Source organism: Lupinus angustifolius, chromosome LG08 (assembly GCF_001865875.1).
Source record: "Lupinus angustifolius cultivar Tanjil chromosome LG08, LupAngTanjil_v1.0, whole genome shotgun sequence".
Lineage (NCBI taxonomy): Eukaryota > Viridiplantae > Streptophyta > Magnoliopsida > Fabales > Fabaceae > Lupinus > Lupinus angustifolius.
This window is the reverse complement of record NC_032016.1, coordinates 23745867-23771876: the sequence shown is the minus strand read 5'-3', so window position 1 is coordinate 23771876 and position 26010 is coordinate 23745867. Positions and strand designations below refer to the sequence as shown.

The 26010-nt window shown below is 32.5% G+C and overlaps 5 protein-coding genes and 1 long non-coding RNA gene across 12 annotated transcripts; 5 read left to right on the top strand and 1 right to left on the bottom strand.

Moving 5' to 3' along the window:
• Positions 2684-4368, top strand: LOC109353359 (dof zinc finger protein DOF2.1). Of its 2 annotated transcripts, XM_019595592.1 has the most exons (3): positions 2684-2842; positions 3185-4048; positions 4083-4368. In XM_019595592.1, the coding sequence occupies exons 1-3, from the start codon at positions 2807-2809 to the stop codon at positions 4137-4139; spliced, it is 957 nt and encodes a 318-aa protein (XP_019451137.1). In that variant the 5' UTR covers positions 2684-2806; the 3' UTR covers positions 4140-4368. The 2 variants fall into 2 exon arrangements, with proteins under 2 accessions (XP_019451137.1, XP_019451138.1); XM_019595593.1 differs by having other exon boundaries at positions 3185-4368.
• LOC109355343 (interactor of constitutive active ROPs 3) lies at positions 8672-13560 on the bottom strand. 6 transcript variants are annotated; one of them, XM_019598449.1, is made up of 4 exons: positions 13441-13560; positions 11998-12095; positions 11361-11532; positions 8672-10549 (listed from the first exon to the last, which is right to left on the bottom strand). In XM_019598449.1, the coding sequence occupies exons 2-4, from the start codon at positions 12015-12017 to the stop codon at positions 8891-8893; spliced, it is 1851 nt and encodes a 616-aa protein (XP_019453994.1). In that variant the 5' UTR covers positions 12018-12095; positions 13441-13560; the 3' UTR covers positions 8672-8890. The 6 variants fall into 6 exon arrangements, with proteins under 6 accessions (XP_019453994.1, XP_019453996.1, XP_019453998.1 ...); XM_019598451.1 differs by having other exon boundaries at positions 11998-12087; positions 13441-13543; XM_019598453.1 differs by having other exon boundaries at positions 11998-12081; positions 13441-13537.
• On the top strand, positions 12360-13408 carry LOC109355344. The gene is made up of 2 exons (XR_002108650.1): positions 12360-12792; positions 12867-13408. It is a non-coding gene; the product is annotated as an uncharacterized LOC109355344 (long non-coding RNA).
• On the top strand, positions 17220-20756 carry LOC109355338 (tetraspanin-3). Its single transcript, XM_019598444.1, has 2 exons — positions 17220-17839; positions 20201-20756. Exons 1-2 carry the CDS (start codon positions 17327-17329, stop codon positions 20543-20545), a joined length of 858 nt encoding a protein of 285 aa, XP_019453989.1. The 5' UTR covers positions 17220-17326; the 3' UTR covers positions 20546-20756.
• On the top strand, positions 23862-24546 carry LOC109355341. The gene is made up of 2 exons (XM_019598447.1): positions 23862-24036; positions 24128-24546. Exons 1-2 carry the CDS (start codon positions 23951-23953, stop codon positions 24330-24332), a joined length of 291 nt encoding a protein of 96 aa, XP_019453992.1. The 5' UTR covers positions 23862-23950; the 3' UTR covers positions 24333-24546.
• LOC109355340 (21 kDa protein-like) lies at positions 25096-26000 on the top strand. Its single transcript, XM_019598446.1, has one exon. It carries the CDS (start codon positions 25144-25146, stop codon positions 25774-25776), a length of 633 nt encoding a protein of 210 aa, XP_019453991.1. The 5' UTR covers positions 25096-25143; the 3' UTR covers positions 25777-26000.

Sequence of the window (26010 nt, the reverse complement as noted above, 5' to 3'; positions counted from 1 at the left end):
CCATTCCTTACGATTACCTTTTTCACCGTCAGACAACCTTATGAGTACTATAGGATGTAGTGATTCATGAAGTAATGTGATAGATAAATTGTAAAACAACAAATGTAATCTAATTATAGTTAGTATCATTGTATTTCCCGCCAGCTAGCACTCTAGAGATTCTGCTACCCAAGGGCAATGGATTTCTGACTTATGACACCCAATCTAGGAACAAATCATACGGTATAGTATGTACATGGATTACACATATAGCTAGCATAATGTTTTACTTTACATGAAATGCTGTCCATTTATCACATGCAATATTTGATTATCCTTTTTAATTGTTTAATTTGTAACTGAAGCCAACTAAATAATGTGCCCCATCATTCAAATTAAACTTAATTGGCCTAAAAAATCGATAAAATGCAATGATGGTTGTTCACTTTACTCTAATTAAAGAATGATCTCGAAGATACAGAATTAAAGATGGTCTTAGGAAAAAGGAGAGTCGTACATTTTTTCCCTTAACAGCTAAACGACAAATTGTCATGTCATAGGAGCTTAGGATAATAATATTTTTGATTAAGCTGCAGATCCATTAGATAAAGAAGATGAAATTAATCACACGGTTCTGCATTGGCAAATACTTGTGGTGACTGTCATACATTAAACATGAATCTGCGTGTCTGTTTTTAGATAATTGTACTGTTGGAAAAGAGACGGGACATCAATTGAGTTGTCTTTGCAAGGATATGGCTCTAGTGTGTATATAATATATATGCATATTGTATGTCTAAATTAGTATATATTGAGCATCACTATATGTACACTTCTAATCACTTACAAACCTCAACCAATGTTGCAATAGTTCATAAAAATTTAACTTATATCTTATAAGTACATGAGTTCAAGTTTTATTTTATTCATGCCACTCATTGATGGATATATATATATATATATAAAGATCTTGATAAGCCTCATGGTTTTTGGAGTGAGATGACTAGAATGGGAAAGTATGTGTGTGGAGTGAGTGTGAAAACAAAGCATAGGGAGGTTGTATCAAATAAGTGGGAGTTGAGTAAGACAAGTCAGTGACTGTAGACAGATTATAATTGATCATGATGAGGATGAGGGACCACCAGCACCCAAATGAATGGACCAAAACAAACAAAGCAAAAAATTGACTGATGAATATTGAGTGCGGTGACAGTGGTTATTACTTATTAGTAACTTAGTATAGTATAATAATATCATACATGTAGATGAGTATATGAGGTAGTGTAATGAAAAACGATAAAACAAACAAAATAGGGGAACAGTGATGTGAAGTGAAAGAATAGAGCATAAAGATGAAAGAATATCAAGGTGGTTAATTGATTATTGATTGGGTTATATGAAGATGAAAATGGAAATACTCTGTCATTGTCCCTGGTGTCCCCTTTGGATGTCCCCAACAACATTATCAGGTCCCATATATTTCAATTTCATGATCACAATTTATATTTTCCTCCTTCTTAAAAGTACTAAATTCGATTATTTTAACGTTAAACAATGTTTTTTTAATGAACTATAATAACCGGGTTACATTACAAAGAAAAATAAATTAGAGTAGTGATATATCTTATAAAACCAGCTTATAAATTTTCCAACATTACAACAAAGTGTGTAAAGTGATTAATAAAAAAAATGACATAAATATATATACACATTCACTGTATCATCCACCATTTATTTGAATTATTTTTTTTTAAGAGTTAATATTAATTAAATATATATGATAGATAATACAATGACAGTATATAAAACGTTTTTTTCTCTAAAAAATACCACTTTGTAATACATAGTTAAATTTATCAACAATTATGTCTGATTGGCCAAAAATGAAACATGGGAAGGCAATTGTATAGGGGCCATGAGAATGACATAGGTTATTTGGGGGGTTTTGTTGTTAGAGAGAAAAAAGAACGGGAAAATGGGAGATGGATTACCAAAATTACCCAGGGAGTCGATGGATACTCAAGTAAAAATTCCTTGAATCCGGACTCATTTAATAATAAGTAAAATCTAAGTCACAATTATTAGTGGGTCCAAGAACATGAATTTAGACCCAACAAATTAAGGTATCAACCACGGATACTCGTAAATTCGGGTACTCATTGTCATCTATAAGGTGCGGGGAGCCGGTTGGGCAGGCATGGCAAAGGAGGGGTATGGGGTTCAGTAATAGTTGAATCCACGCGAAAGTGGGACCCACAGAAAACAAGACTGGTAGGGAGGATTCATTTTTTCGTGCTTCGTATGAATTGAAAACATTGCACAGAATGTAGGGACGTCAATATATGATATGTTTTACTCCAATTTTCTTATTTCCTTTACTTATTTATTTTCACATTCAAAATGCTTTCTAGACACGTCACCTCTTAAAATAGAGATAGATATATTATCTCAAAGGACTAATAAAACACATGCCATTTTAATTAAAAATTCATTAATATTTATGCCTTGAGAGGGTAGATATTTATATTTAGACAGTATAAAAAATTCTTACATTATTTTTCTCTTATTATTTTGTATTATTATCATTTACATGAGATAATGGGGGAGACTGAAATACTAATCTCTTCCGCCTCTTGTACTGCAAAACCCATTCATTACACTTATATATATAACACTTCTTGAACTGTGGTTTCTATTACCTCATTCTCCATCATTTCCTTAACAAACCTTTGTCTCATCCCTCCCTTTCCCTTTACTCACTACAACAACAAAATAGACAAAAAGCACACACCTTTCAAGCTAAACTGATAGAGAAGGTTATAAACACATGGATATGGATCATCCTTCTAATGGACAAACCCAGGTGATATTATTTTTCATATCACATGCATCTTATCATGCACCTTTTCTTTCATCGTTGTTAATTCTTCCTAAAAGCAATCTTTACATACAATTTTATTTCCATTTTCTACAAAGTACAAGCCTTTTATTTAGAAGAAAAATATAGTAAAGTAACTCCTTTGTTATTATGTACAAATACTTAATCCCATATACCTTATCTAATACCAAATAGTTACTATAATATTTCATGGGGTTTCTTATGAAGGTTATGAACAAAGTACCAAAAAATTGAAATTTAAGCTGAGAATTGCTTAGCTATTTGATTTTATGTCCACTGATTTGGATTAATTCTGTGTTGCTGCAGCAAATCTCAAACCAGACATTGGAAAACATTGTAGGTTGTTCAAAAGCACAACAAGACAAGAAACCAAAACCTCAGCCAGAACAAGCTCAAAAGTGTCCAAGATGTGATTCCACCAACACCAAATTCTGTTACTACAACAACTATAGCCTTTCTCAGCCAAGGTATTTCTGCAAGTCTTGTAGGAGATATTGGACAAAAGGAGGAACTCTGAGGAATGTTCCAGTGGGTGGAGGATGCAGGAAAAACAAGAGATCATCTTCATCTACAAAGAGGGTTCAAGATCAAACATTTACACCAAACCCAAACCCACTCATTGGCCTCACACCAATATCTTATGATTTTAATGACCTAAACCTTGCATTAGCTAGGCTCCAAAAAGGAGCAATGGGTTATGATGACCATGATCTTTCAATCATGGGGAACAACACAAACACAAGTACCCCATGTGATAACATAGTTGCCAATTTGGGTATGAACCCTTCAAACCCTGGTTTCTTAGATGCACTTAGAACTGGCTTCCTTGGTTCTCACAACAACAACAATATTATGAAAAATCTGTACTTTGGATATGGGAATGGTGAGAATATGGGTGAGGTTGAGAATGCAAACGATGGTTGTGGAGAGATGATGTTATCTTATGATCATGAACAACAAATGAATATTGTAACTACCCAAGCAGTGTCTATGACTACTATGAAGCATGAACTGTGTAATGCAAGGGAACAAAGTGAAAGTAAGGTGCTTTGGGGTTTCCCATGGCAACTAAATGGAGGAGGAGACCCAAACATGGCTGAAACAATTGACTCAGGTAGAGCAAATTGGAACAATGGGTTCACTTCATCATGGCATGGACTTCTCAACAGTCCTCTAATGTAGACATAATTTAAGGCAGTGATAATTTCATCTCATGTTTTACTTGAATATCAGTCTTAAGACTTTTGATCCTCTTGAGTGAAGGGTTACTAGGTATTTGATTCATTTGAATCAACTCTTTTTATTTTGTTACTAGTTTGTATCATTTTTCATTTTACTTTGTCTCTATAATTGTCAAATTTTTTGTACTAGTATCTTTTAATAGGTGAACCATGAATGAATAGAGTAATGAAATTTCAGATTTGTTTGGTAATTAAGTCAATGAAGTTGGAGAGAAGTAGATATATAAATCATAATTTCTATATTTGACAGTGAGAGAGATGTGGGAGAATGAAAGTGACATTTCATAGTTTTGTGCAGCCTGAGCCTGAACACTCTGAACAGTTAGAATCAGTTTTTCAGGATTTTTGTTAGGTTTTTAATTAGTTATAGTTTCAAGATATTCTGCAATGTTATATTCAACAGGTAGATTCTTAGAGCATGTTTGTACTGATGAGCATATTATTACTAAAATGCTAGTATATTAAATTAAATTAAAACATCAACAAGTCGTTGGTTTAATGGTGTAAGACCTCATTGAATCTCTAAGATCGATGTTTCAATTCATGGTAGCAACGCTTGTTGAGAGGGAAAACCACAAATCTCAAAGAGAATTTCCTTATCGAAAAAGGGTAAAGGACACCATTAATACTTTAATAGTACTAAAAGAAAAATTAAATTAAAACATGTACCAATGTAAGTATACCATGTACTATGATAGTGGAGCTGAATCAGCAAATAGAGAATTTTTCGTGTCCCTTAATGGAATTAGAAATTTCAGTGAAGCATGAGCACTAAATTCGGGATGGATTTTTTCTCTCTTGGCAGACAAAATCCTACTTAGGATTTGGGCGTGAGAAATTTGTCAGCAATAAGTGTGAAAACCATTTTGCTGTGCCTAAGAAATTTCATTATTTGAATTTTTTATGAGGACATAGATTCTGGGGCATAAAAAATTCAATTGAGTCAGATAGAGAAAGAATCTTGTTTGTTGGGTTGTCATTCATGAGAATTTAGGTATGAAAATATGAAATCTTTATATTATAGGCAGCTGTATATAATTGAAGTCATTTTCTTCCTAGTGCAACAAGGGTAGAGAGATTGATGGAAAAAATGGGCCTAGGTTAAATTTTAATTAGAGGGTGATTATGACAAACAATATAATAAAGTGGTTTATGTACTAACAAGAGTTTTTTTACAATATTCAATTGTCAATGTGTATTATCCCACATGTTTAATCACGATTGAAATTGATTCTTAAACAAAAAATAATAAACATGCATGATAATAATGATGTGCCTACAAACTAAAAACTTTATAGTGATATTAAATAAATATTAAATTCCAATAATATAATTAAAGGAACTATAGTAGTATATAAGCTAAAAACGATTGTTTAAATTGACCGTGGCTATTACTTCAAATGAGAACGTGGTGGAGCAAGTACAGCTAGTTAAAGTCTTCAACTAGCACTATCTTTTGTTTATCTGACACCCACATGGCATAAAAATAAATGGTGGTATATTTTTATCTAGATATTATGTGCTAGTTTATTAGATCCAACATGATTCAAATAAAGGTGTTTTGTTTGAAGGAAATAGATTAAGTAAAACGATTCGTTATTTTATAATAATAATTGAAGAGTGTTTAGAATATAAGAGTGGTATCACATGTAATAATTAAAAGTCTCATTAGTGGGGCCAGACCTTCATATTCAAGTTGAGACATTTGGCACTGTCATTTCAAACTTAGAACCTAAGGCTCAAGAGACCATCACAAACGTTGTCTTTAGTTTAAAACTGGTCGAACAAAAAAACCCGCAAAATGGATTCAGATTGGCACTTCCAAATTTCAACTAAATAAAGTAAAACTAATTTGACTACTTTTTTTTTGACGCGAAAATTATAATTAGTAAAAAGGAGTAATAAATAATTTGAAGTGCTAATGGACACTATTGTAATCTTGTTGAGGAACTGATCCGCATCTAAGAATTGTTGGATGAAAAAATTCAATTGAAGGGAAACCCATCGACTCATATCAATACTTGATTAATAAATATAATACTTGATAAGGCTTTGTTATTGTTGGAAAATCGATTCACTTAAATATTAAAGTTCAAGGTTACTACTTGGATTTATCTTTTATTGCACGTCAGTAACAAGCTGAAAAGAAATACGTGTATCGGTGCTGTAAAAGCAATTGCTGTATTTTACAATTTCCATTCAAGTTCCAACAACAATAGCGATTGAAGAAAATACAAACATAGATAACTTCAATAAAACAAGTGATGCTCTCCATAACTTTGAATGGAAAAAACAAATAAGTATGGTTGGGGAAAAAGCTCAGTTGCCACAAACATTTGAAATTCTCTGATTTCCCCTTTTTTGTTTTGAAATTTTTACCCGGGTCAAAATTGGTTGTTTACAATAGTAAGATAGTTGGCCAACATTTTTCAAGGACAATCAATGCCTTTGGCATGAGATGATCCAGCAAATGGCTTTTTCCATTCGTTTCCAAGATGAGATTTCTTGTAGGACTTGTCAGGCCACCCCTGTCTTCTACGGTGGGACTTCAACTTGCGAGCAGCTCCCACACCACGTGTTTTCCTGTTATATGAGAAAACGCGACCAAATATGAATGAATTTACATGTTCAAGGAAAACAATATGGATACACGATACAGTTTATTATCAGTGAAGATTGGATAGTAGATAGTGATTAAACCGACATAAGCAAGTATCAGCACACGCATGAATATGGCTTACGAGGTACAATTAAGATATCCTATGAACTAATGAATGATTAATTTATTAGATAATTGATTTATACATAATTACTTAAGACACACTCTCTAACTACAAACATGAAAATGACTTGCAAAAAACAAGATTCCAATTTCACCACTTTCATAACCAAGTTACTAAATGTCTGTGCATTAAATAATTTAGAGGAATGTAAAGAATTTTCACGGCATCACAGGTTAGAAACTTACCCCATGATGATGAGTAGAAAGTAGGAAACACAGAACTCATGTGAACAAGTGAGAAATTGCCGCCACACAAAACGAAATTGCAAACCCTGACCGTACCCTTAACCTATGAAGCACGGATTCGCCAAATACCCTCGCGCGTCGATATCCAACACGTATCCTACACGGATATGCTCAGATTCACGAAAGATACGTGTCCATAGAGTATCCAAAAATAAAAAAAAATATCAAGACACGTATCGGATTCATTTTCAACTAAATATAAAATATATAGATTCGTTTTCAATAAAATATGTGATATATAGATTCATTTTTATGATAAAATAAACACTCACTTGTTTAAAGGTCACATCATACCAACTTACCATCGCACCACATTGGCCCTTGAATAGCTGGTACTTTCCATCCATAACGTCACTAGCCGGTGCTTAGTAATAGAAAAGGCTTACCTTTATTATTTTTTAGTTCCTTTTCGCTTAGTATGTTTATAAAGAGAAGATGATGTGTGAGTATTAATAGAGAAGATAAATAAATAGCTTACCTTTATTTCTTAACAGAGAAGAGGAGAAGAAAGAGGGTGGAAGATAATATTTTGATTTACACTTATCATTTTATTATATTTTATGCATTTTTTATTAATTTATACGCGTATCCCTGAACATATTGTATCCTACATTTTAGAAAAAATGCGTGTCGACGTATCGGACGTATCGTATCCGATACACGTATATGTGCTTCATAGCTTAACAATGTGTTTTTCTTACTCTCTTTCTTTGGGTACACTTTATTTTACTTAACCGATTTTGAAACCTGCTTCTGGGCCCAAACCTATGTGGGCTACATATAAAATCTTCTTGTTCGATTTTTTTTTATAACCAAATTTATTTAATTATCAACGATTAAAACACTGTTTAGACCCTTTAGCCTCTCATGTATTGATTTGAATGGGGAAATGTGTAAAGCTACTGTGAATGGGAACCCATAACTACTGTCACAGTGGAGTAAGATGGTAAGATGTAGAATAAATTAAAAAACTTACTGTTGGAGTAACCGGATACAATACTGAAGTATTTTTCTTGTTATAAGAATTGGCACCTACAATGATGCTATGTCCTACTGTGAATGGCTTAACCCTCAGATATGAATCTCTCCTGTTGCACCTCATCAACAACACCCACTAAAGCTGATCAAGCTATGACCACACCATAATGTATATCTTGAACCTTTTATTTATACATCATCTCACACGGAGGATACAAATTCAATCAATTTTCTATTTATGACAATTTGAACTTTGAATTTCCATCATTTGATCAATTTTCTATGAAAAGAATTGAATGATTTATTGGAAATTTTCAATCCCATGATTTGCCTTCACCTTGAAATAGACTTGCTTAAGTGCTTTAAATAGACCAGGTTTAAGTACCGTGTGATTCACTTCACTACTATGTGGACATGTACCAAAAACAATTCATACCTGAACAGTTGCAAAAACAAAGACAAATCATATCCAGGAACATTCCGTTCACGCTTGCTATTTAGGTTAAAGCACAATAATTTGTAGTTATAATAATATAAACAAATCTCCAGTCATAATAAAAGAGCTTAATTCATTCAACTAAAGCCAAATTTCCAAGAAAGTTCAAGAGTTTCAGATACTGGAACTATTTACTATTTACAGTGCAATGCAAGGGAAGGGTAGTAGTCAGAAAAGGAAGAAGAAGAAAAACATCAGAACATAAACATTACAGTAACACAATATTGATGGACAACATTTTCAGAACACATGATGGATTTAGTGAGTGTCTATTTTTGAGCCTTTTTCCATAAAACACCAATCTTCTTCAGCATGTTGCCATTTTTCTTTCTATGGAAGTCATCGTCATCAATATCTCCAGCATACGGCGAGTACTTGTAGTTATCCAATGACATGGCTCTGTCTGTTAGCTTCCCATTGTTTCCTGCCGAAAGTGTAGCAGCGGCTGCCTCTGCAGCCTTCCTCCACTGATCAGACTGTACCTTCAGTTTTCTCAGTTCTGCTTCCATTTCCGAATTTGTTACTTGTGCTGCTTCTAGCTGCTCGGTCACCCTCGCTGCCTTCCGGTTGCTCTTATCTGCCTCTTCCATCACAATCCCAAGTTTCGATAGAGCATCGCATGCTGCAGCCTTAGCTGCTTCTACTTCTGCAGCAACTTCATCCCTCGCTTTCCCTCCATCGGAGAACCTCTTCATTTCCAACTTCAGCATGTCATTCTCTTCTGATATGCTTTGCAAAGTTGTCTCCTTGTCCATCATATCAGCCTTCAATTCAGCTACACATTCATCTAATCTTTTAAGTTCCTTCTTAAGTTCATGCTCTTTTCGGGATGACATGCTCTCATCAAGCTTTAAATTCAAGCTCTCATTTTCCTCCACGATACATTGCAACTCAGTTTCCTTGTCCATTAGGTTAGCTTTCAATTCTTCAATATCAGCTTTCTTTCTGTTCAACTCATCCTCTAGCTCACATTCCTTCCGACTACATTCGGATTTTATCTTCTCGATCAACTCATGGGCATTTTTGGTTTGCACTGTGCTCTGAATCTGTTCATCTTGGTGTTTTGTCTCAGCAGTCTCTATAGCAGATCTCAATCTTTCAACCTCAGACCTCAAATAATAAGTTTCCGCTTCAACCTGATTAGGATCCTCATCCTCTTTCAACCTTTCAGGTTCCTGGCTAAATATATGATCACTGGCAAGATTTTGAGACTGAATGCCTTCATTACTTATGAGGTCTGCCTCAAGATTTCTTACAAGTGCTTCTAGTGAGTTCACCCGTGCTCTAGACTGGTCTAACTCTAAAGCAATGGAGTTGTAGGCATCTAAAGATTTTGCAGCATCAGCATGTAGGAGCTCCATAGCTTTTTTTGCAGCCTCGAGTTGCAACAAAGTCTCATTGATCAAATCTTGGGGCTGGGACTCAGATTCTTTGCAATTCCTGAGTTGGTTTTCCATGCTCTCCACAAGAGAAAGAGTTTGTGACAAGTTTTGCTTCAGGTTTAGTAGCTCCACATCTGCTGATTCTGTATGTTGTGTTTGTTCACTCTTACAGTTAGCTACCAATTCAAGTTTGACCTTGAGCTGCCGAGTCTCATTCAATGCAGAAGCCAGCGGCGAAGGGTCGGCTGAGAGCTGCTTTTGGGAAGCCTCAAGCTCGGATTGCCATGTCTCATCACGTACTTGTGAAAATTTCTGGAGCTCAGTAACATGAGCTTTTCCAGTACCAGATAGCTCAAGAAGTTGCTTTTGCGAATCTTCGAGTTTTGCAGATAAAGCTAGCAGTTGCTCCTTGGACTCTTCAGCATCTTCCTGAGCTTGATTCTTGCATGATTCAGACAAAATGAGCTGGTCCTTCACCTTCTTCAAATCCTCTTGAAGTTGAGAAATTTGAGATTCCAAGTCAGATATTCTGCTGGGGCGCTTCCTCTAAAGTAACAGAAAAGTGTAATGATTTAAAATTCCTGACAAATTTCTAGATTATGAAAATCATTATGAGGCATTCTAGAAATCCACAAACCATATTGGTGCTTCAAACCTGGATTATAGAAATCCGAGTACAAGAAAACCCAGACATCAGAGGCTAAAGAACAGATAAACATGCTTCTCACAAGTACTTGATATACAACGCCAAACACAAGTATAAAAACAACGTTATTCTATTCATTATCTCCACTGTTTTTTGAGCTACATATCTTAATCTTTTTTTGGTAGATGAAAAACCCGCTTCACGGTGAACTAATATACTTAAATGTTCAAGAAAAGAATCCACGAATTATCCATCTGCTAAAGGCCATTTTGCTGGATTGTTTACTTATTAGGCACATAGTGTGAAATGCTTACACTAATAGACACTCCATATTACTTCTTCATGTAGCCTGATCAGTATATCATTAAAAAAAACAACGTAAAGAGACAATCAAGCCAATTTCAAATAAATAGTTAATAGCAACCACCAATAAGTAATTTTGAAAGAAAACCAGGAATCAACCGTACAGCATAAACATATCTAGATGAAACTTCTTGGCAAAACTCAGAAGCACTTTTGGTGAAGAGAACCTTCTTATTAAAGACAAAGTTAAAACTTTCTGCTTTCCTTAGAAGTTAAAAGTAGGACACTTGCTTTTTCCTTCCCAAAAGGCAAAAAAAGTGCTTTCTGAATGGAAAAAAGCTTATCCAAATAGACACTGGCAGTTATTTTTTTTCTATGCGAATACATATACTTGCAAAAAGATATTACCTCAGGGACTGGACTTCTGGGTGATTTGCGGTCCACGACTTTGGGGCTTCTTTCCTTTGATATTTTATTCGCTTGGCTTAAAGAAGATACAGAGCCCGTGTCTAGAGCAGTAGTCCTGAGTTGGCGAACAGCGCGGGGAGAAACCTTCTGTGGTACTTCAGAGGAACCACTTCTGAAATCAATAGTAGTATCATGATCAGGTTAAAAAGTGAAACCCTTTGGAGCATGATAGGAGATCACATCTCTTAATTCTAGCAATAATAAATATCAGCAATAAATGCCCTGAAGCCATCTAACACAATATCCTCATATAGAACTTGCATTTATTAGATATTAACATGATGAGACTAAACATCTCTATAATAACTTTAAAAAAATTGATATGAAAGTGGCGTAAATTCAGTTGTAAATTTGATACGAGTAAGGCGATTTTTACATAAGCAAAGTTAAATCAGACAGGAAAATTTATGAGAAGTTAACAAAATAAAATAAAAAAGTTAACAAAGATTTGATGGCACTAGCTGCTGTTAATCACTGTAAAAGTTAAAAGGAGACATGGACTTTATTATTTAACACTTTCTCCTTCATTTATAAAACAAACAAAAAAAGATTAATGGCCAAATCTATTCAAGGTTACCTTGTTTTTGGGGTCTGCATAACTGAAATGCCTTCTATCCAGAGAAACTGATCAATAGTATGGACCTCACTACTTGAATGCTACCTGACCCACAAGCACTGCAACAGTTCAGAAAAATATCACAGACTGAGACAAACGAATCCAATGTGAAAGATAATGAAGACATGGTAAATTAAATGGGTTCATGAAGGATGAGATGCACTTCTTATCATCACACCCCCTTAATATAGTAATTGTACCTCACTAGTCACTGCATCTTCACCCATCTAAAAATGTGACTAACTTGTACACAAGATATCAAGAGATGGATATATATACAGTGAAAAGAGATGGCTACAACTATAAATGTCAATTAGATTTGTACCAATTTATGTAAACCAAGGTCCACATATGAAGCAAAAATGTTTTCTTTTTGCCTACACATGCCATGATAAGGTCTTATAGGCGCTAACAGCACCAGGTTATAATCAAGAGGGACCTACAACTACAACTACATAAAGGAATGAAATTTCAGAAATACCCATATCAGATGAGGAAAATACCAACTTGCCCATTGAATGAAACCCATTTCATACAAGTGCAATGGGCATTCTTGTAAATAAAAAATGAAATTTTCCTACCCTCCAATTTTGCCGTGAAAGAAGGCACTACAGTAGTATGGAGCTGAAGCTTATATGAACACAGATTTATGTTTACTTAAAAAAAAATGCTCAAATCTTTGTGATTCTGTCTACCATAGAGGAAAACCAAATGATAACTTGGCTCTAAACCTTTGACATTTTAACATAATTATAAGTGGAAACAAACAAGATGTCAATGTAATTGTAAATAACTTATGTTTCTAACAGTAAATGCATAACAAAGAAAAGCAAAAAATGGAGAAGGAAAAACCCTTTGAAACTCACTTCAGATAAGGATTTTCATTTGGAACAAAAGGAATCAGATCTACTACAAACAAGAAAGCATGCAATGCAACACTATCGAGTTCAGCAACAAAAGTGGATAATGAAAGACACAACTTTCAAGATTATATATAAAATGAGAGAGAAGGCACCACTACTTAGAGAAACACTTATATTTATTAAAGCATTTGAAAAAGAAAGACAAGCACAGAAACAAACAGACAAGAGTAAGTACATTATGGAATCTAACTTTATTTTAAAATATATTCCATCAACTTTATACAAAAAAATATGCACATTAATCATAATGTATGAGAGCTACAAAACGTTGCAGCCCCTGAACTTTCTTTTAGTATAGCTTTTTAACTTCAACAAACGTTTTCAGACAAAAAGTATTTTTTTTTAAAAGCAAAGCAGGAAGAGATTGAAAAGAAGAATCATTTAGGTTCAGCAAACTTTTGTTTTTTTCTCACTTAGACCCATTTGCTTCATTTTCCATAATAAATAAAAATAATAATGTGAATGGGTGAATGAGTGAAACCTAGTGAAGGAGTTGCAAGTGTGAAGTGAAGCGTTGTGTTGAGGAGATAGTGAAAGTGGTTGTGTAGATAAATAAAGCAATAATGGAGACAGAAAGTGAGAGAGGAAGCAAGTAAGTAAGTAAATAGTACAGTGAGAGCGGAACCATACAGTGTCATATTTCTTATCTCTTTATTTGGTAACTTTGTTTTCATTTTATTTTGTTTTTCTCCCTCTACACTAAAATTCACAAGTTTAATATTATTTAATTTGAATAAAAAATATCCTAAAACCAGTTTTGCATACAATAATATTTCTTTTCTTTTTACTTGGTTTATCCATATTTTTCTTGCTAAAATTCACAATTTTAATATTGCTGAATTTAAATCAGAAATCTTATAATTTCTTTATTACTTATTTACTTTTATTAACCCGTATAAGAACAAAATAAAATTCCATTTTAAAATAATAAAAATGGTAGTTTTTAGAACTCATTTATAAGTTTAAATAAGTTTATTAACCGAATTAAAATATAATTAACTTGAAAAAATTAATTAGAACATTTCTTATAAAAAACAAGAAATAACTAAAAAATCAATCTAGCACGTATAATAGCTTATAACTTATTTACATATATCATTTTTACGATAAAATAGTAATATTTTTTTCAATCTTATACTCCACTTCTCATGCTCCTAGCATAAAACAATAATACAATGTATTTATTATAGATTCATGGTTAATGTTTTAGGCCATTAACGAGGCTTCTTTGAAGTTGGAACATTGTTTAAAGAAGTTAAAAAAATATTTCAGAAAGTGATGTACTCATTTGGAGAATTGTTGAACTTACATTTTAAAAATTGATGTGTTCAATTTATATTTGTTAAACAATATTATTACACATTTGTTTGCATAACCTTTGCTTTAAGAGATAGGTTAATATGAGTACTCTAAAAACTTATTGATGAATACAAAGAAGGAAATTAACACTGAGAAAATAAATATATCACTTCTTAATATATTATAAATCAACTTTCAATATAAAATTTATACTATTTTTTAGTCAATATCTTTAGAATATTTATTAACATTCCTCTTATTTTATTACCATATGATCTCCATCATTCTCGCTACTTGGATGACATTTATTGTATGTATGGGATCGATGTGGATAATGAAAGGAGTGTTTATAATGAGGACATTTTTATTCATGGCTAAATTGGATAAACATACGTTGTCCCACACTTCGTGTTACTCCATGTCTTATAGGTATGTGATTAGTCAAAAAAAATATACTTAAGTCAAATTTAATTATAAATGTTTTTTGACTAATCATAAGCTCATGGTACATTGAATGATACAAAGTGTGAAACATCAGATGTACTCCGGCTAAATTGGCTATCAAAAGTTTCCACTTATATTTGAGATGGACTGGGATGTTGAAGCTACATTGAGTTGACCTGAAGGCGGCCCAATAAGAATAATTCATAATGTTTTGATCCAATTTAAATAGGATTTAGTACACATACATTAATAGTGAAGATACTTTTTACACTGTTAACAAATCATCCACCATTTATATATTAACTATGAATAAAAAATAATACAAATTAATATAGATAATATATTGATAATGTAAAATATACATATTTTAAACTCATTAAAATATGATGTTTAATACCAGTGTGAAATTGACAACTTTAGAAGGAGGTTCATAACTATTGGGACAGATATAATATTTTTCTTCCCACTCAGAGGAGACGTGGGATATTATGCGCCATGCATTGAATGGAATTAAGATCAGCTGTCCCATTTTCTATGTTTTATTGTATTTTGAGCCAATTGAAAATCGACACATATTTGAAAAAAAATAAACAAATAAAATCTCATTTTTATATCATTTAGTGAGATATGATTGATTTGGAAAATGAAAACAAATTTTTTTTGTGACATACGATTCTAGTTGCCACGCATGATGCACCCAATTTCACAACTTCAAACTTATACCCTCGTAACTTTATTTGGCTTAACCAGAATTGACTCTATTAAAAAAAATATGGCAATCCAAAATATAATATTCATTTACATTCAAGATACATTAAGATAAGAACATACTAGACCTGTAAATATTATACTCTAATGCGTAAGTTAGAAGTGACAGGATCACAAAGAAATTAATTGCAACTAAGAAGTACGGTGTTTAGATCAAGAGTGAAAACTATGGCCATTAAAGAGTAAAGAACAATACAGTGGGAGGTTATTATCTCAGACGTGAATAATCTTTTCCATCTCTACTCTATCAGATACTAGTGATGATAACTTAGATGCTATTAGTCCTATGTATGCAATAAGAGTAATGATATATAATTGTACTGAATCTTCATACTTTCAAATAAATGATATATATCACTTATAAATCAATTATTAATAAACAATATATTATTTTATAATGTAGGTCACTTATACCAAATTTTGTGGTTTCAAATTCTAACTGCCCAATTGGATACAATTTTCGTGCTTTATAATTGGACACTGGATTTGTCTTCAACATCTCCATCACAAATCTCAGCCATTCATTATATGTAGTAAACAAGAACTAAAGAAGTGTTTGTTGACCCGGGTACGATTTCTATGGGTCTTGTATTGAGTTGTTTTCTCTTTCATTTGGGCTCAGGCCCGTTTTTCAAAAAAACATAATAAAAATGTTATTTTTGATAGATTGTTGTAATTAGTAAGGCATAATACTACTTTTATCATCATTGTCACTGTTCATATCATAGTAATTTATGTGAAAAAAGATATGATTTTTATATAATGTCACTCTATTATCCACTATTCATATTTAATCATAATCAACTCTTCAAAAAGTAATCAAATGAGTAACAAATAATATAATAATTGTGTATAAAACAATAAATTGTTATACTCAATTTATATATGTTAAGAAAGATTATATTGGTAGCATAATTTAGTCGTCTGTTGGCATACCAAAACTCAAGGTTTTATAAGCACTGGCTGAGATACTTAGAAATTATTTATGAAACACATCATTAACAAAATTTAAACTCATAGCTTTATAAGCTAATACTAAATTCTTTACTATGGACAATAAAACGGATACAGTTCTTCTGACATAGAAAAGGTGAGTTTGACCATATAATCCGGAAGCTCATGCATGTGCGACACCGACTTTTGCTGGATTCCTTTGCAAGTTAGTCTTATCTTAAGTACACATTTTTTAAAATATAAAAATTAATTCACATATGATGCTAGAGAAAATTTTGGCTTTTTATGCAATTTAAATATATAAAAAAAGAAGAGGATATGACATTACTCCGCCCACTGCTCCTATAATGAGTGAATATAAGGATGTAATATTCATGCACCATGCACAAGAAGATTATCAATTATTCATGAGAAAAAGATTAATGCACCCACAACAACATATATGAGTTTTATACACTGTTATTGCATTATTCATTGTTTATATTTATTTATTGGTGATGTCTCAAAGAAAAGTAATCCAATTGAATAATAAATATGTAGTGTATGTGTATAAATCTTTATGTTGATAATGTATAGATTTTACACTCATTATTCATTTATGTTTTTTGAATCAATAATCAATAAATATGAATTAAGAAATAATACAATTATAATTTAAAAAACATTAGATGCATGTATCTTTTAGTCTTAATATAAACCTACGTCACAATATCATAAGTAATGAATGGAGGCATACAAATTGTTTGATATAAATTATTTGGATTCTTATATTAATTAGTTGGTGTGAGTTTATTGGAAAAGGGTATCTCTTCATAAGTAACTCCTTTCTTTGAACTTGTGTTGCACAGAAACACTACAAATAGACTGAAGAAGGTTAAGAATCAGAGATAAAGAAACGAAAGATGAGAACAAGCAACCATTTGATAGGTGCACTAAACTTCTTAACCTTCTTGCTTTCAATCCCAATCTTAGGAGGTGGAATATGGTTAAGCAACAGATCAAACAACACAGATTGTCTTCAATTCCTTCAATGGCCTCTCATCATAATAGGTATCAGCATCATGGTTATCTCCTTAGCAGGTTTCGCAGGCGCGTGTTACCGCAACACCTTTTTAATGAGACTCTACCTCGTTGCCATGTTCATAATCATAGCTGTGCTTATTGGGTTCATAGTATTTGCCTATGTTGTAACTGATAAAGGGTCCGGTCGAAGGGTTGTGAACCGGGTTTATTTGGATTATTATCTTCAAGATTACTCGGGTTGGCTTGAGGAGCGCGTGGCGAGTGATAGTTACTGGGGGAAGATTAGCTCGTGTGTTAGAGACTCTAACACGTGTCGTAAATTGGCTAGAAATTTTAATGGGGTGCCTGAATCTGCTGATATGTTCTACCTTAGAAGCCTCACCTCTATTCAGGTACATGATCCCAACTACCACCTTTTTTTTGTTTAATGTATTCTCGACTAATTACTTTTGGGGTGTGTAGTTTTCTCTCTAACTGTAATTGAGTTATACTGAACTTTTGATCTATCTGGGCAATCCAGTCAGCTTTATATCATTTGACCAATGTTTTTTTGGTACATAGTCACCTTAAAGATTGTTTTTTTTATGTCTTTTGAATCTAGATTAATTTATGGGTAACAACTCTCGATACATGGTTATTGTTCACTTGTAATTTTTTTTTGGTTTAGTGCTTTTAAAGAAAGTATGGGTAGAACGTAGAAGAGAAACAAGTTGAATGAAATGAAGTGCATGTGTTCCAGATCTCTCTACAAGGAAACTTGTGGCATGTGGGGATGATGAGTTTGGACTCGTCAAGCCCCGGAAATTGTGGTTGGTGGTCCAATTGAGTGCAACTTTAGTTAAGGGGGACAAAATAATGTTGAAAAAATGGACTCAAAATAATAGTAGGGGGTGATAATTGATGGACATTTGGAATGGTGGTACCATCATTGCTAGATACCAAACATGTCCTCATCGTATATTTTAGTTTGATTTTCACATGTTTGTTTAGTATATTTTAACATCGAACAAGGATAACCTATCTCCCGTCCTCATGTCCCGAACCAATCAAACTTCACAAAATAATATAAAAATAATAATTTTTGTTTTTAAATAAAAGAATTTTTTTTATTGGTTTAGTACACCAAATAGTACATAAATAAAACATGTAATGTCAGTCCTTTTAACATCACCTACCTACAAAAAAAGGAAAATCCAGTGACCAAAATACAAGATATTATGGAAAGAGATATCTTATAGAACAGTTTTATGAGTTGTGACAGGTTGACAGTGATTTATTGTAGTAGGGCCATATGAGAGGTGGTGGCATAGTTGGCAGATAGATGGGTTGTATGGTTCAATAATGGTACTCATAACGCATAATTTGAATGTCCACTAAAAAACCAGAATTAGAATCTAATATCTATTACTTGACCGTAAGACTCAATTAAATCTCAAGATGACAAAAATGTTATGATTTTAACAGTAAGATATTTGATAGGAGTAACAGTTACATACCCAAAAATAATTAGTTCAAGGGATACCCTTAGTAAAAAAGAATTTAAGAAAAAAAAAGTATATAGTAACTCTTTTATATACTATTAGTTTATCATTCAGTGTTAATTTTCAATTATCATTTACTCTTTAGAAAAAGTAATGTCAATGAATTGTGCATAATATATTGATTGTGTACAAATCTTTATTCTAATAATAACTAAATATTACACTCTAATTTGAATGGAGGCGTTAAATATGATTGAAATATACATAGAAGTCAACCCAAATTTAGGCCACTAATTTGAGAATTTGAAACTTGTGGGGATTCAAATCCTTCAATGAACATTTGATGTTTTAGGATTATTATAATATAATTTTTAGTATTATTTTTTTGGCAATATAACCAACTTTGTTTACACATTTAAACCATTATTGACTTTTATTTTTGTTTATGGCTGGGCTCCATTTTTACCTACATCCGTTTTGCAGTGGCAAAAATGATGTGTATATATAACCTAACAGTTGTCACTTTCTGCTTTTTACAACCTCACCCCAATCCATAGGAATGTTCTCTAGGATACAATTTAAACTTTTGAAGTGTTGGGTAACCTTTTATATGAGTATCTTTTATGGGATATACTTTCTCTTATCTGTTTGCTAGAAGAATGTAAAAGAAGAAGAAATCCTAACAATAATTCACCACCCACCTAATTATTATCCAAAAATGCTCTTTGTAGATTGTCTTATTAGTTGTTAAATTTCATTAGTAATATAAGTACCATTTTTTTATAAAATATATAAGTAAAATATTTGAGTGGGTGTAAATGTTATGCAATTTAATTTCAATTCAGTAAGTAATAAATACTTCATGTATATCAATGATTAGTATTAGTACCTACCTTTATATTGATACGTTCGAAGTTATTATGATTTAAGCTTGTGGCATGGCATTACATAATGCTAGCTGTACCGTCCCATTCCTTCATCTTTTCAAAGCTCACATAATTTTCATCTTTCATAGTGATAGACAGTTTTCTATTCTTATCATTTTTCGGTAAGGCACACTAAATTTCATGATAGACCAGCTAGATTCCCAGCCAGATAGATCAAACGGTCAAAATTTCGACCCCTTGTTAGGAGGAGCAAACACATACCCAAAAGTAATTAGTTTCTTACTCGTATGATGATGAAGAATATCCTTGGTAGTAAAAAAGCTTCTAATTTCTTATTGCTTAAAATTAAATCACTCCCCTACTTATTCTCCTATTTTTTGTGTAGTCTGGTTGCTGCAAGCCCCCAACAGATTGTGGCTATATATATCAGAATGAGACAATATGGAACCTAGGAAATGGACTTATGTCAGCCAACCCAGACTGCACTAAGTGGAGCAATGAACAACAACAACTATGCTATGCTTGTGACTCATGCAAAGCTGGTGTGCTAGCTAGTGTTAGGAAAAGTTGGAGGAAAGTCTCAGTGATCAACATTGTTGTTATGATCATACTTGTAATTGTTTACATAATTGCTTATGCAGCATATAGGAACAATCGCAGGATGGATAATGATGAACCTTATGGTGAAGCAAGGATGACAAAGTCACAACCTAGCCATTTTCATTTTTAAGTCATCAAGCACTATTTATATAACAAAGGTTTTAAGCATGTAGTTATGATTTTGTGGTTTTTATCCTCATGTCTGTGTTAAACTTCCATAAAGTGAATTTGGTTTTAATCTTGGAAGGGTGAATGTGTTTATTATTATTATCATGCTTTTACTTTGAAGATACTCAGTTTTGTAATTTGTGGCAATTAAGTATTGGTTGCTTTGTAAATTAGAGAGAAAATTATCTTAGACTTAACTGCAAGTATAATATGGGTTAATGTTCTCATGAGCAATAAGATATAGAATGATATATTCCACAAGTTCCTTTTATTGAATTGAGAATTCAGAAAGAACTAGCTAATTTCTACTAAGAAAGTCTTGCAATTGATCTTTCTTTTGTCATAATAGTCTAAAACTTGTTCTATCGACAACTCTGCCATAAGTGAAAAATGAATAAAATTCTGTAATAGTAAATGTATACATTCAAATGAATTGTGACAAGACAAATACAAATTACATATACTCCAGCTATACTGTAACTAAAAGATGCAAAACATCATTAATGGATTTGATTGAAATGATCTAATTTTAAAAGGAAACATGCACTTTTCACTATTTATATTGAGTTATTGACACTTGTTCTATATATACCATACAATAACAAAGGTGGCTATGCAGTTCCTTTTCAATCAAAATATACTAAATTTCAACACTATCTGATCAAGGTATGCTTGCACCACAAGGGTAAGGCTACATGAGGAAATGCATAGCAAAACAAGTTAACACTTGATAATCATAAGACAAAAGAGATGCAACCAAAGTCATAAAATCTAGACCTCATATTCACACTTGCAGAATCAGCCTGAATCTCTGGCCTTGTTCTGAAATCAAGAACCACCAACTATAAGAGCAAATGCATACAAAATAGTAGTAAACATTTTGAACTTAAATCATAACCAATCTAATAACAACACTATCAAGCTATCAATATTCCTCTAGTACTTTTGGATGTGAATGTAATGCAGACTTGCAAGCATATACTGTTATTAGTTTTTATAACTTGTGTGAAAATCAAGGAAATGGATTATTGAATAATCTTTTTGTATCCATAATTCCATACAACATCATGCACTTAATGACAAACAAATTCATTTAAATGCTACATGAAAAACAAGGCTAAAGAAATGATATTGGTTAACTTGTGAACCTGATTCAATCTGAAAATCAATCAATCTTAATTTCAAGTAAAATCAGAGTTCAACATTGCATAACGCAGTTGAAATTATTCTTACAAAGTCCATTTCAGCACTCAGATATATTCCCACACCAGATGCTGCCTTTTGAAAAATAACTAACACAATGCTGATTTTCAAAAAACGTTAATCTTGATGTTTATAAATGGAGTGCTAAACATTTTTTGGATTTTTATAAAATTTAATACATGGGTCTATAGGATAACAATTTCAATTCAACGATTAGTTTGATTATATTTATTATATAAAGATTTATTAGTAAGGTAATTTAACTTGGTATACATGATTTCCTATATTAAAATCTGATTATTAAGATATCTTATTTATAAAACATAATCCATCTGTTAATAGGCAGCCTAAGACTTTTTTGTTGTTGTTTTGGTCTAAGTCTAGAGAGTAGAGAATCTGTTTGATGAAAGTCGTCTTAGCTCAAACACCTCACCTAGCTCGGTGCCGTGGGATGTGCCGTGGGATGGGGATCTGCTATCCCAAAACATGTCCCTAACTAATCACAATGAAACAAAAAATGATAAAGTCATGAATATTTAATTTTTTAAATTGATATGACATGATATGATTGGTTTGTACAAACTTTGGGACAACAGATCATTGTCCGGTGCCCTCAGCCTCATGACTTAGTTTTTCAAGATATGTTGTCTCCAAGCATCTCCTCAAGACTGTCGGACCAATCAAAATGAAACAAAAATAAAAAATAAAAAATATTTAATTTTTTTAATTAACATGACATATTTTGATTGATATGCTACGGGCTTAGGGGTAACAGATCATTTTCTTTTTGGGTCATATTTGATCAAAGACCAACTTAAAGGACCATGTGGACTTTGAATTTATCTAGTGTGCGGAGGGAAAGGCAGACCAAGAATTCATGGTTGAAATTTCTAATCAAGTGCCAGAAAGGTACTGATTCCATATAACATTAATAAAAAAGAACTTGGAATTCACAAAGGACACATGTTAGAATTTTATAGTGTGACCATAATTCAACATGATTTCTTGACATTCCTTTCATGGCAGGACAATTACTGATGAAATGATAGCTAAGTAAGCATTTTGGACTAATTTCAGTGGCAACATCATTTATAACATTTTATGATTTAGTTACTATTATTTCACTCTAATTGACCCATACGTGATAGGAAGCCATAATATACCATAACAGTTAAGAGTTTTTACCTTTGCCTGCTTGCTAGGAACTAATCAAATTACTATGAAATTAGGTTAATTCACTGTAGGAGGAAATTTTTGGAAGAGTTAAGAATAATATGACTTTCTCACACATTTCCCTCAAAATAAGATTGGAGAAAAACATGTACTCACTAATAGTGTAAGATATTTTTACACTATTAACGATGTATAACTTTTGACATTATTAGTGTATAAATATTATACTCATAAGATATTGTACTATATGTGCATTATATTCAAGTAGACAAAGCAAAACTCTTGTTATAGAGTTATTATTTATTATGCTATTTGAATTATAAATATATCTTTTTCTAAAAATGGCAATTAGTAATTAAGAAGGTGTAGAGCGTGATGAACATTTTTTTATCTAGTGTGATGCCGCTGGGTGTGGGGATTTAGGGTTCAATTTCATCCATTAGTAGGGATTTAGGGTTGGAGGATTTAAAAATTATGATTCTCACCTCAGCCTACAACACAAACCATTAACCATTGATTGACTCTAACTATCAATAATGTAATTAATATTTATTTAACAATGATATGTTGTTCTTACACATATTCTAAAACATGTCTCAAACCAATAACAATATATTATATCAGTTAGAAAAATTAAGCATTCATAACTTTGTCTATTTTTATTTCATTGTGGTCGGTTTGTGACAGACTTAAGGATATCACATAACCATCCATATTGATATCGTCTTCTCAATGTTTGCTTATTTTATATTAGATATGACTAACAAAAGCAAAGGAAAACATCATTATTCCTTCCTCCCTCAAAAGTTACAATTTACAGAATTACAGCACTTTGATTATTTGTCCTGTTCCTTTTTTCCATTAAAAATGGTTGGTAGATAGGACAAGTAACACAAATGCTCATTAAAAAGACTAGCCTTTTTTCCTTGTTCATTTCACCTTCTCTCTTCACACTCTCTATTCTCACTCTCTTGCTACTTCAAACCAAAAAATGCAGTCCATGATAAACCTCCATGCTAATCATGGTGTTCCTCTATGCCTTTCAGGAATTACCAACCCTCTTGCACTTTCCAAAGAGTAAACACCCTTATCTCAGATTTCATCCAAAATCTCTAGTTGAATTTCTCTATTCTCTATGATTTGTGACACTTTGATTCTTTTGGTGTAGGATGGCAGATCATGACCGTAGGAGGAAGGCCATGATGAGGAAACAAAGATCACTAGCAAGAGAGGGTGTGCATGCAAATCAAGAATTTATAGCTCCTCAAAGAAACTTTATTTTTGAGATCAATGTTGAAGAAAATGGAGATCTGGATGATATCTTCAATGATCTGTTCCTTAGTCATCTTGATTTAACAGCAAAAGCAGCTTAAGCCAAAAACTACCCCTATTTATGGTTGGACTTTAGTATACATTTTGTTTATTATGTTGTAAGTACATCACTTCCAAGTTGGCTCTTTCTTGTTTTGTCAACGTTTTTTATCTTGTTTATTATATTACCTATGTGGATTTGTGGTTGTGGCTTGTGGGTACTTTTAATTTTGTTCCTACTCCTATATGAAGAATTTGCCTGGTCTTGCATCTACATTCATATACATCACCAAAATGTAATGTAGTAGAGTGCAGACTTCACTAACTGATATGGTTGGTTGGAACAATATTGTTTGGTGAAATTAACTTATAAGCTAACTGATAGTATAAAATGAAATAACTCCTAAATTGTAAGCTATAACTTACTATTAAGAAATATGGACTTAAATTTAACAACCACAATCAACCAACTATGTTATTTTTCAACAAATAAGCTAGTTTATTAAGTTATAAGTCAGGTTACCTAACAAACACTATATTCATAACTGTATTTAGTTTTTTATTATTTGGTATGCTTCAAAAGTCAATTTTGAAACCATGTGCAATGCAATTTTTTAAACTTAAAATACTGTTATAGAAGTAATCAAAATGTTTTAGACAGTGATATTGATCTGGTTTATTAGGTGTTTTACATAGCACCACGAAATCACCATGTGACATGTGCTATTCCATCTTACACGGCATAAGATAAATAGTTATGAATGGAACGTGTCCAACATTTTTTATTCCCATATCAGATTTCATTATCATCAACAATTTCTCTTATAAAAAGGTCTAAGTTAGCACTTCTAACAATGCAATAGAAAGAGACAAATGGCATTGCATTCTCTTGTTAAAGATTCAATGTCCTGCCTTAATATTTTCAGAATAATTTCATCCCTTATTTTCATATCAACCCTTCTTCATACAGCATCTGCATCAAACTCTACCAATGCCCTCAACACATATAAAAAGTTCATAAAAGTTAAGTGCTATTCAACCACTTATTCAGATGTTTGCTACAAGTCTCTTTCCCCTTATGCATCAAAAATCAAAACAAACACTTTCACACTCACCAAAACATCTGTTTATCTGGCTCTAAATGCAACCAAAACTGCATATGTAACATTGAAAAAACTATCCAAATCCAAGGGGAACCTAACACATGCAGAGACAGAGGTACTTGCTGACTGCAAAGACAATATCGGTGACACCGTGGATCTGCTTCAACAATCTGCTGATACCCTTGGATATTTGAACGGTATCACTACCGACGAAGAGAGGTTTCAATGGGATGGCATAAAAACATGGATGAGTGCTTCCATAACAGATGAGGGTACATGCACAGATGAGTTCGACGAAATGGAAGTGCAGCCTTCACTGCAGAAGAAGATCAAACCCATTGTTGCTAATGTTGCTAAGAAGAATAGCATTGCTCTGGCTCTTGTCAACAACCTTTCTTACTAATGTTCAATATGAATATACTTCAATGTTTTCGTAATATTGTGGCTGTAGGTTTGTGATTCTTATTTCATTTCTGGTTTATATGAAAACATGTTACAAGCCAAGGTTCCTACATATTTATTATGGTTATATCTAAGGTACCATACAAGTACTTAATGGGTTCCTCACTCTTGTAATCCTTAGGTGTGTGTAACTAATTCAACATTAAGTTGGGATAAGCTTTAACTCTATGATGCT

Coding starts and splice junctions, on each gene's coding strand:
- LOC109353359 (XM_019595592.1), top strand. CDS start 2,807: ATGGATATGGATCATCCTTCTAATGGACAAACCCAG. Junction 2,843..3,184: donor CTTCTAATGGACAAACCCAG/GTGATATTATTT, acceptor GTGTTGCTGCAG/CAAATCTCAAACCAGACATT. Junction 4,049..4,082: donor GGCATGGACTTCTCAACAGT/CCTCTAATGTAG, acceptor AGGCAGTGATAA/TTTCATCTCATGTTTTACTT.
- LOC109355343 (XM_019598449.1), bottom strand. CDS start 12,017: ATGCAGACCCCAAAAACAAG. Junction 11,533..11,997: donor ATGCAGACCCCAAAAACAAG/GTAACCTTGAAT, acceptor TATTGATTTCAG/AAGTGGTTCCTCTGAAGTAC. Junction 10,550..11,360: donor CCAGAAGTCCAGTCCCTGAG/GTAATATCTTTT, acceptor CTGTTACTTTAG/AGGAAGCGCCCCAGCAGAAT.
- LOC109355338 (XM_019598444.1), top strand. CDS start 17,327: ATGAGAACAAGCAACCATTTGATAGGTGCACTAAACTTCTTAACCTTC. Junction 17,840..20,200: donor GAAGCCTCACCTCTATTCAG/GTACATGATCCC, acceptor TTTTTTGTGTAG/TCTGGTTGCTGCAAGCCCCC.
- LOC109355341 (XM_019598447.1), top strand. CDS start 23,951: ATGCAGTCCATGATAAACCTCCATGCTAATCATGGTGTTCCTCTATGC. Junction 24,037..24,127: donor CCTCTTGCACTTTCCAAAGA/GTAAACACCCTT, acceptor CTTTTGGTGTAG/GATGGCAGATCATGACCGTA.
- LOC109355340 (XM_019598446.1), top strand. CDS start 25,144: ATGGCATTGCATTCTCTTGTTAAAGATTCAATGTCCTGCCTTAATATT.